We start from the raw sequence: 17,145 nt of genomic DNA, 5'->3' as shown, positions 1-17,145 counted from the left end.
ACATATATTTTATATACATATATATAAAATTATCTGCAGTGAAAAATAAAACTAACAAATCAGGCAGGAATTAAGCATATATATATATAAAGTGTAAATTGTATATAATTAGATATGAAGCACAAACTCTCAGAAATGAATGAAAAATTCACTGAAATAAAAAAGGGAAGAAAGAAGAAATGGGACTAGATTCACTCAGGAGGAGGCGGGGCAGTTAGAGCTGCTGTGAGCCAAGAGTCCGCCCGACCAGGGCAGAATCCAGACACAGTCAGCTCGGAGGAGCGGAAGACAGATTGCGAAGCTCCACCGTACGTATGGCTGCACCTGCAGGAGGGAGCAAGAGGGATGATGGAGGCGCCGAGGCGGAATTTTTCAGAGTTGCAATGAGGTACCAGCCCCCTGATGGAAAGCCCCCTCTACTGAGCAGCGTAAATAGAGATAAATGCATAGCCCGCCTCATCAGAGTCGAAGCACGGAGCCTCGGGGATGAAGGCGCAGCACTTCCCCGCCGCCAGCATGAGAAGACACATTCCTCCTGGAGAGACAGCCTGTCTGCATCACTAACAGGTGCCAGGAAAGGACTTGCCAAGTCCTGATGGGAAACAACCACAAACCTTGGGTTTCAGTGTGAGGGCTGTGAAGGCACCGACGTGCTGCTAGTTTGCCTCCCAGGAGCTCTCCCTCAAAAGCCAGGAAAGGATATCTGTCGTCCCAGATGACTCAGAGAAGAGCAGTTTAGGACGGCAGCACTCGGTCTGATCTCAGACTTAACCCACCTGCTGGTTAACCAGGTAGTGTGGGTTAACCAGGTAGTGCTGATTAACCAGATAGAGCAGATTAACCACATAGTGCAGGTTAACCATAGTGCCAATTAATCAGATAGTGTGGGTTAACCAGATAGTGCAGGTTAACCTTAGTGCTAGTTAACCAGCTAGTGTGAGTTAACCAGATAGTGCCAGTGCCTCAGATAGTGTGGGTTAACCAGATGTGTGGGTTAACCATAGTGTGGGTTAACCAGATAGTGTGAGTTAACCAGATAGTGCCAGTGCACCACCAGATAGTGTGGGTTAACCAGATAGTGCAGGTTAGCCATCGTGCTGGTTAACCAGATGTGTGGGTTAACCATAGTGCCAGGTAACCAGGTAGTGCAGGTTATCCAGAGTAACAGTTAACCATATGTATGGGTTAACCCTAGTTCTGGTCAAACTGATAGTGCCGGTTACCACATAGTGCAGGTGGTCCTGCCCTGGCTCTGCTGCTCCCCACACGGAGGCAGCACAACTTTCTCGCACGCTGGTTTTCCTGCCCACTGCCCTGGCCCCTCACACAGAGGGGTTACCAGCACCAGGGAATGCTACGTGCGCACGGCGCTGGTGGCACAGTGGAAGAACCTCCTCGTAGGTGGGGGCCTTTCAGTTTTCCTTGTTCATTTACGTTAAAGGGGCGGGTTTTGTTGTTGTTTGTTTTTAAGATTTGATTATTTACCTGAAAGGCAGAGTTAGAGAGACAGAGAGATCTTCTGTCCAATAGTTTACTTCCAGAAAGGCCACGAGAGCCAGGCCGAGCCAGGCTGCGGCCCGAGGCAGGAGCTTTGTTCAGCTCTCCCATGCGGGTGCAGGGGCCCAGAGGCTTGCACCGTGCTTTCCCAGGCCTGCAGCAGGAAGTTGGGCTGGAAATGGAACAGCCAGGACCTGAACCAGTGCCCATATGGTACTGCAGGTGGCACCCTTACCCACTAGGCCACATTACCAGCCCAGTATAGGCAACGTTGGTAAACCTGGCCTGGCTCTCTGCCATCGAGGGAGAGACTCCAGCCATGAACACTGTCCCAACGACTGCCTGGTGCCCAAGCAGCCACAAGGCTTATGGGAGTTTCCACAAGAACTGTCTCACAGCAATGCAAGAAACATACGGAGAATTAAAAATTGTTTTAGCTTAAAATTAACTGCTGACTTAAATAATTTGGGGTGTGTGTGTGTGTGCGTGTTTTAAAGATAAAACTCTAGGCAACAGTAGTTAGAAATGGGACTATTGGGGAAAATGAAGTTTTGTGTCTTATTTCAGAGCTGAATAGAGCAATTTGCTAGATGCTGACATATATGTATATATACAGTGGAAGACTAGAAGTGTAATTTATAACTGCTTATACCACAGTGCCTGCTGAGACTAGCTAATCTTATCCCTTAGGATACTTATTTTCCTTTATTGGAATTTTTAAAAATTCATTTAAACATGTGAATCGACACATGACATGCAGTTTTCTCTAGCAGAAAGTTTAAAAATACAATAGTTAATTTAAAAAAATCAAATTGCTAGTAGACATGAAAAATGCCCGGGCTCCGTAGCTGTTAGGGAAACAGAAATAAAAACCGCATCAAGGTTCTGCCTCACTCCGGTGACATTGTCCTGCACTCACGACCACTACCAGCACCTGCTGGCGTGCTTGCAGGGGAAGAAGCAACCTCCTTCAGTGTTGTGGGGATGGAGGTCAGCATGGAGAACTCTAAGACAACTGAAAACGGATCTGCCTTATGACTCACCTATCCCACTCCTGGGACTGTATATCCAAAGGAATTAAAATCTGCAAATGATAAAGCAACCTGTCATTTAAGGTAGCACAAGAGTGGGAAGGAGGAGGAACGAAGGGGTGAAAGGGGAAATCCCTGAACCTGAGGAACGGGTCAAGAAAAAAAGTAAAATAAAATAAAATGTGATTGAATAAACTTAAGGCTTATTGCGTTATGAGAGGCTAACAAACAACTTCAAGAAAAAGTGAGGTCATTAAATTTTAAATGAAATACTGCTGGTTTTATACAAACAACAAATAGAAAATTTTAAGTGAAGGAGATTAAAGAAAACCTTTTACGAAGAAAATACTAAAAGGAACCTGGTATAAGAGGTTTTCATTTTAGGAGAAAACCCTGAGTGGAGATTAATATGGCCATAAATGGTGCTAACAGGAAAGGTTCACCAAGAAGGGATAAAGGTAAAATAAGCTTTTATGTAGCTAGTGATGTAGTTTCTTCTTTTATATATATTTTGTTATTATTATTATCATTTTTTGATACATTTCCGTAGGTTTCTGGTATTTCCCTTATACCAGCCCCAATTCCCACTCTCCAACCCCTGCCTAGTTTCTCTATATCATTACTAAAATATAGTTCTTCATACACAGTCATATGTCCATCATTGCGGGCATGGACAATGGCAGAGAGACCAGCATCCTATTGTCAAGATATAGTAAACAGTTTCATTGTAAGTCCATCTTTGTCTGGAAGTAGAGATGCATACTACATTGTATCCTCACATCTGGATGTTAGTCTCCATTTCACAGCTACTGTACATCCCCTCAAATGAAAAGTCATAATACAAAATCAAATAGAAAGAAAAATAGAAATTTACAATGCCATAAAGTTAAATAACATGTTACTAGAAATGACAGTCTCTATTACACAGCTACTATACATCCCCTTAAATGAAGAGCCACAAAACAAAATCAACATCAGGAAGAAAAATGAAATTAATAACACCAAGAAGTTAAATAACATGCTATTAAATGACTAACGTGTAGCTGAAGAAATGAAAATCAAGAACCTTCTTGATGAAAATGATGCTACTCTATAATCTATGAGTCATTGAATGATTTAGTCAGAAGAGTGTTTTGAAGAGATGAAACTGACCGAAAACATCAAATCCCATGTGATATAGTTTCTGCTGATTTTTGTTGGTGAAGTGTGTCTCTTCTAGACAACAAATAGATGAGTTTTGTTTTTTTTTTTTTTTTTTTTTTTTTTGTAAATCCAGTCTACTAATCTATGGTATTGGATTGAGCTTAATCCTACATTCAGGGTTAATATGTATGGATGGTACTTTGGTCCTGTCATTTTAGGAATGGGTTGTTCATTGGTTTAGTCTTCTGTTGTCATTTATGTTCTTCCCATTTGCCTTTGGTTTTACTTGGTGCTATTCCTCTTCTCTGTCAAGAGAACATCTTGAAGTATCATTTGTAGGGCAGGTTTGGAATTGACAAATTCTTTAACTTTACTGTGGAAGAATTTTATTTCATTTTCAAAGACAAAAGAAAGCTTTGCTGGATATGTTATCCTAGGCCAACAATTTTTTACTTTTAGGATCTGGAATATGTCACTCCATTTTCTTCTTGCTTATAAAGTTTCCTGTGAGAGGTCTCCTGTGAGCTTGATTGGCATTCCTTTATATGCCAACTGATTTTTTTTCACGTGCACATTTAAGGATCTTTTCCTTATGTTCGATTGAAGAGAGCTTGATGATCATATGTTGTGGTGAAGATCTCTTTTGGTCAAGCCTATTGGGAGTTCTGTGCCCCTCCTGGATCTTCTTTCCCAATTCTTTCTCTAGGTTAGGGAAATTTTCCTTCATTATTTCATTAAATAGATTTGTAAAACCCGTTTCTCTTTCTGTACCTTCTGGGACTCCCATAACTCTTATATTTGGCCTCTTAATAGTAGTGTCTTTCAATTCTTGAATACTTTTTTTGGCCTAATCCAGCTCTACTTCCAGCTTTTTGTTTGCTTCCCCCTGATGACAGGAAATATCTTCCAATTCTGAGATTCTTTCTTCTGCTTCCTTCATTCTATTTTGGAGACTCTCCACTGTATTTTTATTCTTAATTTCTGATATATCAGCCTTGATTTGCTTTTTGCTTCCTTAAATTCTTTGAACTCTTGTATGTGCTTCTCATCGTTGATCAGAAGCTTTAAAATGAGTTTTCAGAATTCTGCATCCCCCAATTTTCTCGATGTCTTCCTCAGTTAGCTCTGAGGTTAGCATAGGGTTTTCCTCCTTTGCAGGAGAGTTTTCAGTATTATTCATTGTGCCTCTGTCTCTTCTGCTCTTGGTCATTGTACTTCTGGTTAGCAGAGTCTTCTCCTTGGGGTAGGTTTCTAAGCTCTGTCACCCACAGGTCTACCGTGTGATTTTACTTATTGCAGTTGGTACACAACTCTTTGCTTGCAGCCACTTGTGCCACTCCCTCCAGCGAGTTCCAGATCTGGGTTCTTATGTTAGATTTCCACAAAGAACTCCATAGCCCCAATTCCTGGGTCACTAATCTCCACCTCCTACAATACTGTGCTGAGGCTGCACCATTGTCTGTACAATCTTTCTCCCACTTCTGGTTGGAGCAGGTCTCAGGATTAGGGAGACACCAGGTGTCCTATATAGCTAGGTTGTTGGTGGCACTGATCTTGTCGGAACTTGTTGGACGTTAGGTCTGTGTGCCACAAGGACCTATTGTGACTGGTATGATGCCACAGTCGGTATTATTTTCCTGCGAGAGCAGTGCAATCCACGAACTCAGTGAGTTCTCGGAGCTCAACATATGCACAGGTCACTGTCGTCCCCTGCAGTCCTAAAGCTATTGCCACAGTGTGTAAAATGGCGATCAACATGCCACTACTAGAATTCTTGATCTGCTGACCATCAGGTCTGAGGGCTACCCAGACCTGTCTTGGGTAGAACCTGTAGAATGCCATGTTGATGCAGTTCATTGAATCAGAAATGAGTACACTCCCAGCTCAGCGTATGCTCAGTCCTTGCCCTTGCTTTTGCCTCCTTACGCAAAATGGTGCCCAATTTGGCTCTAGGGGCTGACTGGGCTATGAAGTCCACCCTGTTCTCACACTGTCTGGAATCTGCTGCTCTGTCTCTGCTCCTGGCAAATCAAACAAACCAGCAGGACGGACAGTTCTTTGTCTGGGTTCACATCCCAGTCCCTTCCCACCTGGTTGCTGGTAGAATTCAGATGGCCATTAGTTGAATGCTGCTAGAGTATCAGTCACTGCAACACCACACTGTTGTGTCTGCTGCTTTCCTGTGTCTGTCAGTCTCCAGGTACCCCTCTGCTGTTGTCCTGTCCTCTCCTGTTTCCTGGAATGTGTCCTCTCTGCTCCACATTGGCTAATATTTCTCCATCTGTTTAAACGTGTCCTTACCCTATTCCACCGTCTTGATTCCTGTAGTTTCAAAACAGATGATGCAACACCCATGGAATTGCTAGGAAATTTTACAAAGTCACAATAGTAGTGGGGGATATTATCTTTGTGATAGAAACTAATAGAATGAGAATTTTATACAAATAAAAGATACAGAACATGGATTGTGTAGTGGACTGCCATCCCATCACATACATACAACTCCAAACCAAAATGAGAAATAGTATATTTTTCAAACACCCTGAAGATGTTTGCAAAATTGACCAAATTCCAGGTTACAAATTACAGCCAAATTCCAAAAGTGAGTATCACACACTGTTTTCACACACTATGTTTTCTGATGTCAAGGCATTTAGAATTTGAAATTAACTATTGTGATAGTGTGTATACATATTTTAATAATATTTTCATGATGTTTACATAGTTGACCAGGGTGGGAAGGATCGAGGATTAGGGGAGTGTGGATGAGACCATTGCTTCCAAATCTTACCTTCTTCCTCCTCTGTCTGAGGAAGGGGGAACTTAGAGGAGATGCCTCACCCACCTCCCCACCGCCCCAGTCCTCAGGGATGGGGAACAGCCACCCGATGCCATCTCAGGGTCCCCGATGTAAGGCCTGCTGGGAGGGGTTCGCTCAAGTGGTTTTGATAATTCAGAAATGCTGTTGATCTTGCTGATCCAAGGGTGAGGAAATCCTTCCAAGGTCCATCTGCTGACAGTCCACCCCAGGCTCTTCATTTGCCCAGATATTTGAACAGTTTGTTCCACCTTCCTTCCTCTGTTATGGTACCAGATGTCTTCTGCAGGTCTCAGTGGACTGCTATATCTTCCCTGTGCATCTGGGCATGCCGTCCACTGCTCCGTTTAAGCCACTGAGGAGGCCCAGTCCTGACACATGCCCTCCATGGTCAGACCACACATGCAGTGATTCTCCCGTGTTGGAATTCTGAGTTTAGTTGTTCAGTTGGGGAGATCCCCAAAGAAACCTCATCTGTGGTGATCCCAGACCTGACCCTTGTGTAATTGTCAGCATGGAGTTAGACTCATTCTGTCACTCATGTCAGCCTGCACACACACTGCTAGTTGCAATTGCTGAGTCAGTTCTATCTCCAACCCCATCTCTTACATAAGCCAGTGGATGCCAGGGCCAGCCCAACCCTGGCCACCACACAGTCAGCTCTCACATACAACAGCAGGAACTGAAGCCTAGTCAGGATAACCTCCGATAGTCTGCTAGGCCTGCTCCCAGCCCTGGTTCCTATGCTGGTCAGTATGTGCAGCAGACTGGCCCAGCCTTGCATCCCATGTAGCTCTCATATACATCAGTGATTGTTGAAAGCTAGCTCAAGCCAGCCAACCCCACTATCCAGCCCACACTCGTGCCAGCAAGTGCCTCTGCCTGTCTGGAAAGGGCCACCGCAGGCCCGATTCTCATGCTCATCAGTGGGAGTTGCTGCCCCTCAGGGAAGTCTCCATGTTTCCCTAACTGGCCCACTCCCAGCTTCAGGTCTTGCTCTCATCACGTGGATCTGCAGCCTTGCCTAACATGACTTGCCCCCAGTCCCAGAGTTTGTCAGCTGATGCTATGGCAGAGCCAAACCAGCCTGCATTTACCACAGTGTGGCTCATGCCTGCCCCAGTGGATACAATTGATTAACCAAGCATGTTTCTGCCCCTAACCCATCTCACATGCCAGCCAACAGGTGTTGCAGCCCTGCCCGGCCTGATGTACCAGTATTGGTCTTCCAGTACTCGTGCTCGTCAGTAGGAACAGTAGCCCAGCAGGAGAGCACCCCCTCCACACACACAGCCTTCCTACTAGGCTCACAGCCCTCCGCCACCCCCGGGTCTTACATGTGCTAGTGGTGCTGTGGCCCAGTTTGACATGACTTGCCTCCCTTCGGCATTTGCTGGCAGGCACTACAACCTAGCCCAGGCCCGGCAGCTCCCAATCCTGGCCCTAACATGGACTGGCTGGTGTTACAGCCTGAAATGCCTATCCTGCACCTCATCCTGGTTCTCATTTCTACCAGGGGTGCTTATTTGTTTATATGGCCCAGCATGACCTACCTTCAGAACTGACCCACACAAATGCTGGCAGGTACTGCAACCTGGCATGTCTGGGCTGTTCCTAGCCTTAGTTGATGCACTCACCTACAGGAACTGCATCCTGACAAAAAAGTTCCTCAAGCTCCTCTATCAGGCCTCCTTCCAGTGGCAGATCTCCCATACACCAGTGGGTCCTTGGCCCAGGCTGACTCAGTCCACCTCCTGTCCTAGCAGAAACAGTGGCATTGTCCAACTGGCCTACACTCATTCCAGTTTTTACTGTTGGGTGCTACAGCCTAGCCACACCTGGTCCCCGCCCCAGACACAGCTCTTGTGTGGTGCAAAGGGTGCCAAGACCCAGCTCAGCCCATCCTATATCCACCCTGGTTCTCATGAGCACCAGCGGGTGCTGGAGTCAAGCCCAGTCTGGCGCACCCCAGTCCACACCCATTCCAGGGGATACTGTGGTCACGTCCAGCAGAATGCCATCCCCATTCTGGTTCCCGTGCTCACAATAGAAGCCATAACCCAACTGGGGCGTCCCCTTAGCTCCCCAACCAGACATGTTCCCAGCCACAGTTCTTACGTATGCTGGTGGTGCCTCTGACCCAGCTCAGCATAGCCCCTCACCTGTCTTGGCCTCTGCCATCAGATGCTGCAACCTGGCCTGTCCTGGTCCTCCCCCGTCCTAGCTCACATTGGTAGCCCTGCCCAGACTGTTCCCATCTCTGGCTTTCATGCAGACTTATAGCTGTGATAGCATAGCCCAGCATGACCTGCACTCCAGCCGTGCTACTGCACATGCCAGAAAGTTAAGGTTGGTTTGGCTCTGCCTGACCACCCCTCTCCACAACCATCCCACACACTTGCCAATGGGTGGAATTGCCTTGCCTGGCCCAACCAACACCCTGGCCTCAATAACATGCTCACCAGTGGGAACTACAGCCCACCGGAGCAGTTTCCCAAGTTCCCCCAACAAGCCCACTCCTAGTCCCAAAACTCACATGTGCCAACAGGGGTTAGGCCATTAGCTGATACAGTATGCCCCCTCTGCCTCAACCTTTGTATGAGCTCATGGAGGTTGCAACCCGGCCCACCCCACACCTAATTCTTTGGTGCATGCACGAGTGCTGCAGCCTGAACCTACCCAGCCTGTTCCCAACCCCAGCATCCATGAGTGTTGAAGTATTCCATGGCCATGCCTATCTCAGCCTATCACCATCCCCAGCTCCTAAGCTAACCACTAGAAATTGCAGTTCCACAGAGATGAACCCACATATCCCCCACAGAGTCCGCCCCTGGTCTAGTTCTCTCATGTGCTGGTTAGTGTCATGGTCCAATTCTCATTAGCAGGTACTGGGATCTAGCCCTGCCAGGCAAGCCCCCAGCCTTAGCTTTTGTACGTGCCAGTGAGTGGTGGTCAGCTGTGGTCCATGCTAACTGGCTAAGCTGTGATCTACGTGGGCTGGTTCATCTGTCTGACCCATGGAAGTTCTGCTGCTTCTGCCCTGGGTGGGTCTCAGCCCCTTGCGAGTCCCTCAGAAGTTATTCCCCCTGTGAGCCTCCCTCCCATGCATCTCCCCCTTCCCTGATTAGTCCACCAGCCATGCTTCTGGGGAAATCCCCAGACTCGCTCTACCTGTCTGGGTACCAGGCCCATGTCTACTCCCACCCAGCATCCCCAAGGCTTCACAAGCCCACACCCCCAGGCCCACACAAGCACTGCCCCGTGGGCAGGAGAGCGCAGCACAGCAGCCAGCCACATGCCAGCTGCTCCCCTGGGATAGTATAGTTACCATTTGGTTTTCATGCACAATTCCTGGCTCTTAACCCCCATAACCTCTGTTCTTTCTTTCTTTTTCCAAAATGGTTAGAATAATATGGCTCAGTTTACTTAGCCTTTGTCTGTGAGGCAGCTTAGCAACAATAAGGGTGAAAAGCAATCGTTTCTTTTATTATGGGGTGCTTTGCTCCTCACACAGACTTCAGAAAGCAATCTCTTCCCCTCTCCCTCATTCTCACCTCCTGCCCTCCTTTGACGGCTCCTTTTCCCCGCTCGGGCTGACCATAGGAGCTGTTCTTCCTCTTGCCTCTGCCAGGTCACAGAAGCTAAAAACACGCTCTGATCTTCCTCCACCTTTCTGTCTTGGAGCTGGCCACAGAGAAATTGTCTGATAAGAGATCATAGCACTCTCATTTGGGAAGACTCATGCCACGTATTGAATGGGGAAAAAATACGCTGCTTGGAAAGGCCAAGCAAAGTCCCGACAGGAAGGCCTTGCTGCCCTGCTTTGTCCCGTGGCATCAGAGCTGACATTTCTGTCTGCGTTTCTCCGGTTGTCTGTGCCTCAGTTGTGCTTGTTCAGTGGAGTCTCCTGACAAACGCACAAGGACAGCGTTTGCACACGGGATAGTGGACAAGCGCTCCTGCCTCTGGGGAAGCCCCTGCAAGCACAGCTTCAGGCTGGTGGAATGTGGGGGACTCACGGGATGGTGGACAAGAGTGCTTCCCTCCGGGGGGAGCAGGAACAGAAGCCCCTGCAGTGGAGCTCCTGCAGACCTCACCCTGTGGCTCTCTTTCTGGCTCTGTTTTTTTTTTTTTTTATCCTTTAGAAAAATCTTCTGGAATAAACCAGTAAAAGCAGGTAAACTGGCCCCCCCTTTTGCAGCTTGCGCTGTTCCTCACGTCCACACACTGAGGACTAAGCCATGTTAAGCCACCACCTGTGACACCAGCGTTTCATATAGATGTCAGGTCCCCTCCCTGCTGCTCCACTTCTGATGAAGCTCCCTGCCGATGCACCTTGGGAAAGCAACCACAGATACAAGGTTTCTCTTCTCTTTTGCTCCTTTCTATAACTCTGCCTTTCAAATAAACAAATATTCTTTTAAAACAAAATAGAAAAATGTATTGGCAGTAAGTGTAATTTTGAACTGTCTTGAAGGCTGTTTCATAGCTGACTGTCTTACTGTCGTACTGACCGCTGTCCATGGACTACCGAGAAGGAGAGGCCTGCTGGGCCACCTTCTATTGCTGTGCCACCTGGCCTCGCAGCACAGCTCAGCTGCTGGGTGCCCCAGTTCCCACTAGCTCTCAGCAGTCACAGCTCAGCAGCTGGGGTGCCCAGTTCCTGCTGGCTCTCAGCAGTCCTGCTGTCTTACTAATCTTCCTCAAGTTCCATGTTTCTTCCGGGATAAAGGGACATTGCCAGAAGGAAAGGCAGCTAGCACCACCAGCAGACTCCGCCACGTCCTGTCCTTTCATTAGCTAATGGTTATCACAGCATCCAGACTTCGCTCCAAGAGAGAAAACATGGTATGCTCGCCCGGAGCCAAGGTGTGTTGTCCAGAGAGCCCAGCTGGTAGTTCTACCCAGGCTGAGTGAAGCACACGTCCTGATGTCTTCATTTGACAACTGTTTTACTATTGCAAGTTGAACAATCAGTTCTGTCTGTGTATTTGTTTAGTTCTTCAGAGCTACTGCCTGATCTGTGATTCACCAGAAGGTTTAATAATGCCAGGCTTGGCGTATATAAATCAAATTCTAAATTTCCCCTTCCAAAAATATGTATAGCTTTAGCAGACACTGCCATAGGATTGTGTAGTTAAATAATGAGACATTTATTTTATGATGGTGGTAAAGATACATGCAAGTCACGGTGGGTTTCCATGTCTGTGTTATGTTTGTGTATGCAACATATGTGTGCATAAGCCCTGAAAGCAAATGCATGGTTTCTAAACATCCCTGATTTCAAATTGTCAGATTTAGTAGAGGGCTCTTGAGCTAATAAACTGGAAAACTTGGAAAAACCTGAAGAGGATGGCCACATTTGTTTTATCATTTCCTTAAAGGCAGAATTATCAACCCTCACACCTTATTTTACTAATTAGAATGCTAACAAATAAATTACTGATGAACTATCAATGGTGACAAGCCTTTACTGATTTCTTTATTAAGATGGCTTCTTGGAAGTATCCAAAAGTTAATGGATCACATTGTTAATTAAATTTGAACTTTTCTCCTTCAGTATTCAAGCGGGAAAAACAAGAATTATATGTTCACATTGCTTCCTATTAAATTGAATCTTAATTGAGATATAAATGTAGTATATGGTAAAGGTCCACATGAGTGTGATAAGAATCCACAACAGTCATGATGGGATTTGCTCGTGTTGAATACGAATTTATTTTTGAAGTTCATTTTGGTACTGCAGATTCATGTTTAATACCGTTTCCTAATTCGCCGAGTGAACTTTTCGGGGGAAAAGCGCTTATTCTCGTCCAACTAACCCGTCTGTCTCTCTTCCCTCCTCTTGTTTGTCTTTGTTTTTCTCGCCAGCCTCTTAGCAAGTACCCTGCCTTGGTGAACGACATTGCGTTCTGGTTGCCCGCTGGGAATTACGAAGAGCACGATTTCTATGACTTGGTCCGAACAGTTGGTGGAGACCTGGTGGAAAAGGTGGAACTCATAGACAAGTTTGAACACCCCAAGTAAGTGAGAAGCTTCCTGGTGCCCTTTGCTGTCTCCACGTGACAAAAAGTACATGGAAACACGCAGTAAGATTTTACCAGAAACCAGCGCATCTGAGACAGAATGTATTTGGGCTTTGAAGTAAATGTGTAGCATGTCCAAAACTCATGTGTATTTGTCCTATCAGAGAGCATTCTAGAATGCATGTTTAACCTGTCCTGCTTTGGTAAGCAAAGTGTTTGGAACAATGTTTTCAAGATCTTGCAGTTTCTTCTGTATTGTTTTTGAAAGTGATTTCTTAGCGCATGCCAGGTATAAGGCAAAGAAGGAAGTTTGTGAAACCCATGCTGTCTTCTAGTCTTTCACTGAATTTCATGAAATACTTGCAACACAGCAAAGCCCTCAATTGGTGCTCCAAGTCATAGGTTTCCAGTCTGACTTAGCTGTGCCTCCTTGGAGCTTCTGAAGTCGGGAATGTCGGGGCGTGTACTGAGCATCTGAAATCGGGAATGTCGGGGCGTGTACTGAGCATCTGAAGTCGGGAATGTCGGGGCGTGTACTGAGCATCTGAAATCAGGAATGTCGGGGTGTGTACCAAGCATCTGAAGTCGGGAATGTCGGGGTGTGTACTGAGCAACTGAAGTCGGGAATGTCCAGGCAGGTACTGAGCATCTGAAGTCGGGAATGTCCAGGCAGGTACTGAGCATCTGAAGTCGGGAATGTCGGGGCGTGTACGGAGCATCTGAACTTGGGAATGTCATCAGTCAGCTCTTATGTTCACTCCACTTGAGGACTTGTGGTGTCCATAGTGTGGTGTTTATTTTTGTCTTTTAGCCCAGGATGTAAAAGGGTAAATAGAAACACGGGGAAACTTAAGCATGAGCTGAACAACTCTGTACCTTGTTGGCAGAGAGCAGCAGTTGTTAAGAATGGTGGAAGAACACTAAAACAAGATGTTCTTAGTTAGGATGGATTTTGTTTGCATTTAATGCAGACTTTTTTTTAGAATTGTAATTCGGGAGCAAAAGCATGGGGTTTTTGTTTGCTTGCTTGTTTTGTATATATATTTTTAAAGTATTTTCTTTAACTCCAAAAAGGAGGGAGGTGAAAATGTCGCAGCTGTGTGAGGGGTCAGGCGTGGGAGGACAGGTGCCACGGTGCTCCCACACTGTCTCTAGGCCTGTATGTCACCATGCCCTCCTGCTCACCTGCTAGAACCTGCTCTCTGCGAGCCAGGGCGAGGATGCTGCAGATGAGGTCACCAGCCATGACCTGCCCGGGTCTTCCTAACACTAGGCTCCCATTTGTGATCCAGGACACAGAGCCTTTAAACCATGACATACATGGGCAGGCTGGAAGCGCTTGCTAGCATTTATGGAATTCTGAAGGAGGTCGTCACAGTGACAGGCACCTTCTCGGGGTGGCCAGCTGGCCCCTGAGTACATGCGGTGCACTGGTGTGGGCATGGCTCCTGCACTGTGTGCTGCCAGGAGCAGCACCTGATGGCACAGTACACGTGAGTCTCCTTGGTCCCTCTGCCCTCCCTCGCTTTGCTCCGCACCACCCATGTTCTTTGTGAGTGTTTATCACAGTGGACCCAGTAGACATGCCATCATGTCAGCACATGGCCTGCTGGTTGCTGAGCTCACATCTTGTGGAATGCTTGTGGATTCCAGCTTCCTGCTGAAGCCTGCCCTAGGAGGCAGCAGGGGACGGCTCAAGTGCTTGGGTCCCTGCCGCCATTACAGCAGTGTAAGCAGACTCAGATGGCAGCCCATTTCTGCCTCTCCCACATGTGTAATGGGATTCTTGCTTTGTGCTGCTTAATGGGTGACTAAATAATCCTTCATTCTTTGGAGGAGCTTTAAGTCAATCACTGGAAATAGTTTGTTACACAGGAAGAGGCTATACCGGTCAATGGAAAGAGCTCACAGTTTAAAATTGGAAGCCGTGGCTGAGTCCCCACTTTTTAACCTGCTAGGAGTGGAGTGTAGGACCCTGTGAGCCTCAATCCTTCTTCTGTGATAGTAATAAAATTATCCTTAAATAAAATAACTATGAAAATCAGATAAAGCTACACGATGCATTGCTTAGAAAATTGCATAGAGTCCTAAAAAAAAAAAAATGAAAATAAGAACTTCCACAAGCTCCGTAACTTGTTTTTAAAGAATGACCTCAGGACAGCAGGACTGGCAGGCAAATGCGTCTGACTGGGAAGTCCTGGTGATGAAAGGGAACAGAAGATCAGACAGGTTTAGCCGCAGTTAATCTCATACAGGCCTTGTCCCCCAGCACATCACCATTTGTCCACAGATTCCTAGGATCGTCCCAGTGCTGCCCTGCCTGGGCCCTGGGAGCGGTATCTGTACACAGGGCAGGAAGCGGGCCTAGAGCCCGACAGGAGCTGGACAAGGAGGGACACGAGGGCCTCATGAGCTCGTCCCTGGTGATTCCCTCGGCCTAGCATGGCTCTCTGTGAGGTGGATGAAGCCCCTCTCCCCGCTGTGACTCTCTTTAGCAGTTAGGAATTCTGCCAGTGTCTCCGCAGCACACCACCCTGGGCACCCTCTTCTCACAGGGAGACCCACTGTACCATTCCCAGATGCAGGATGCTACAGGTTGAATGTGGTTTGTCCCTACCAGAACTCAGGTTCCCATCCAGTTGTTTGGTGAGCAGTTCCGGGAGCTGGATGAGGCCGTAGTAGGGGTGGAGAACACCCGTGAGTGCCTAATCTTGAGAATGAGTTCTCTTGTCATTGAGCTCCATTTGCTACTGAGAGAGCAGTGTCAAGCCACATCAGCTTCCTCAGTTTTCTGTCTCACTTCCCCTCTTGCCCTGTGATCTTTCCCCATGCACCTGTCTCCCCTCTTGCTTTCTCTGCATACACTAGGCGGGGCTGCTCCATCCTTCAGTAGCCTGTGATATCTTGTTCTAAAAGAACCCTCTCCTTTAAGAATCACCAAGCTTGGGGATTGTACTACCGCGAGATGTTGAGTGTAACCCACACCCTCTGCGATGTCCCTTCCCGACATTGTTGATCAGTAAAAGGCAATGTAAAACCCGAGCAGTTTGGCGGTAGGGGATTGTAAAACAGGTCAAGGAAAAGAGGTATGGAGGCACTGCCACACCCTTCATCTTGGCCACTTCTGAAGTCAATTCACAAGGTCACTTCTTTCTGGCTGTCTCCCAGATCAGATGTCCAGAGCCAGCAGACTGGCTGCCCCCACTGCGTCCACAGCTGCTTTGTCTCCGTGTGTCAGCTGGCTCAGCCTTGAAAGCAAGGCCCTCACGTAGGAACTCGGAGGAGCGATTCGGGAATGAGCCTGTCGGTGTGGACCTGTGGCTTCTGTGAGACCCGTCTGCGTCATTCTCCCAAAATGATAATGCCATTTTCCAGGTCAGCACTTGTCACGTGGCATGGTATTTATGCCGCCTCACAACACTGCTATGAGTTACTGTCAAGCCCTGGGCCCTAAGTGTTCTACTTGGTAGACGTTTTGGAAGATTGATAAGAGAGAAAGAGATTCCAGCAGGAAGCCTACCTCTTGTGTTCTCAGGATGTTCCTGACCTAACGGGTTATAGGCACCAAAAAATTACCAATTGCAGACGTCTTTCAGTTAGGCGAGTTGAAATCTTTACTGGTGAGCTTGATAATGTTGTTCTCATGGAGAAACCATCCTGCAGCTGTTCCTGCTTCCCCTCCTTGGATAACCCATTTAAGCGATGGAGTAAGGGAGCTGAAAGTTCAAGAGATAGAATTATCTACACACAATTAGAGATCAGAGCTCCCCAGTATCTGGGGTGCCCCACTTAAAATGTATCTCATTAAGTTCACATCTTAAATTGTATCTAAGGTGGCTAAGTTAAGAAAGTACACAGCATGCAAATTAGGACCTGAAAATGGGAGTGGAGTTTGGGCTGACTTTGATCAGCATCTGTTAAAATGGCACCCAAGGGAAACGGAATTCTTGTAGTTGCACTGTTTCTCCTGTGTTTGATGTGACAGGGAAAGCTGTGCGCCTTGGAAGCCAAAGTATAGCCTGATACTGAGTTTGTATAGCTCTTGAAAATCAGACCCAACCCACACTCACCTCTCAAGCCCAAAGCAGCCATGTTAAGATGGACAGAAGGCAGCCAGAAAAGGAAGGTGTCAGAAGCAAACAGAGCTGAGCTGATTATATTTATAAGTGGATTTTTTCCAACAACAACAAAATGATTGAATCGTTGACTGCCTGTGCAACGATCAAACAGCTTAGGCTTCGAGTTCCCTCCTGCAAGAGAAGCTATTGAAGTATGAATCCTAAAGAAGGTTATATCATCTCTGATACCCGAATACATCTGCCAATATTAAGCAGATCAACTTCTTGAGAAGACTAGTGTGAATGGGAGCTATTCTTAGCTGCATTTGAGTAAAAGAGATCAGCAGAGGCACTTGAGGTGGGAGAATGTTAATAGAAAACCTCAAGTGTCAAGGTCCCTGTAACCTTCAAAGCAGATGGTTTCTGTGGCATCTCAAGGAACACGCATTGTCTCTGAGGTTTGGAAGAGGAAGCACCATAGTGCCATAGCAGTGACTGACCTGGCACCTGCTGTGAGAGGGGCCCTTCCCTCCAGGCCTGCAAACCCCCTGAACTTGGGCCCCGTTACAGGG

The 17,145-nt window shown here is 46.9% G+C and overlaps 1 protein-coding gene across 2 annotated transcripts in view; it reads left to right on the top strand.

Moving 5' to 3' along the window:
• FARS2 (phenylalanyl-tRNA synthetase 2, mitochondrial) overlaps nucleotides 1-17,145 on the top strand; it is a 323,779-nt gene that overhangs the window by 212,267 nt on the left and 94,367 nt on the right. For both annotated transcript variants that reach the window (XM_040984028.1, XM_040984027.1), the window contains one exon: nucleotides 12,361-12,512. In XM_040984028.1, the coding sequence (XP_040839962.1) occupies nucleotides 12,361-12,512 (152 nt within the window). The remainder of the gene's footprint in view (nucleotides 1-12,360; nucleotides 12,513-17,145) is intronic.

This window comes from Ochotona curzoniae, unplaced genomic scaffold, assembly GCF_017591425.1.
Source record: "Ochotona curzoniae isolate NIBS_2020 unplaced genomic scaffold, NIBS_Ocur_1.0 contig_4064, whole genome shotgun sequence".
NCBI lineage: Eukaryota > Metazoa > Chordata > Mammalia > Lagomorpha > Ochotonidae > Ochotona > Ochotona curzoniae.
The sequence above is the reverse complement of the archived record's forward strand: the minus strand, read 5'-3'. Positions and strand labels throughout refer to the sequence as shown.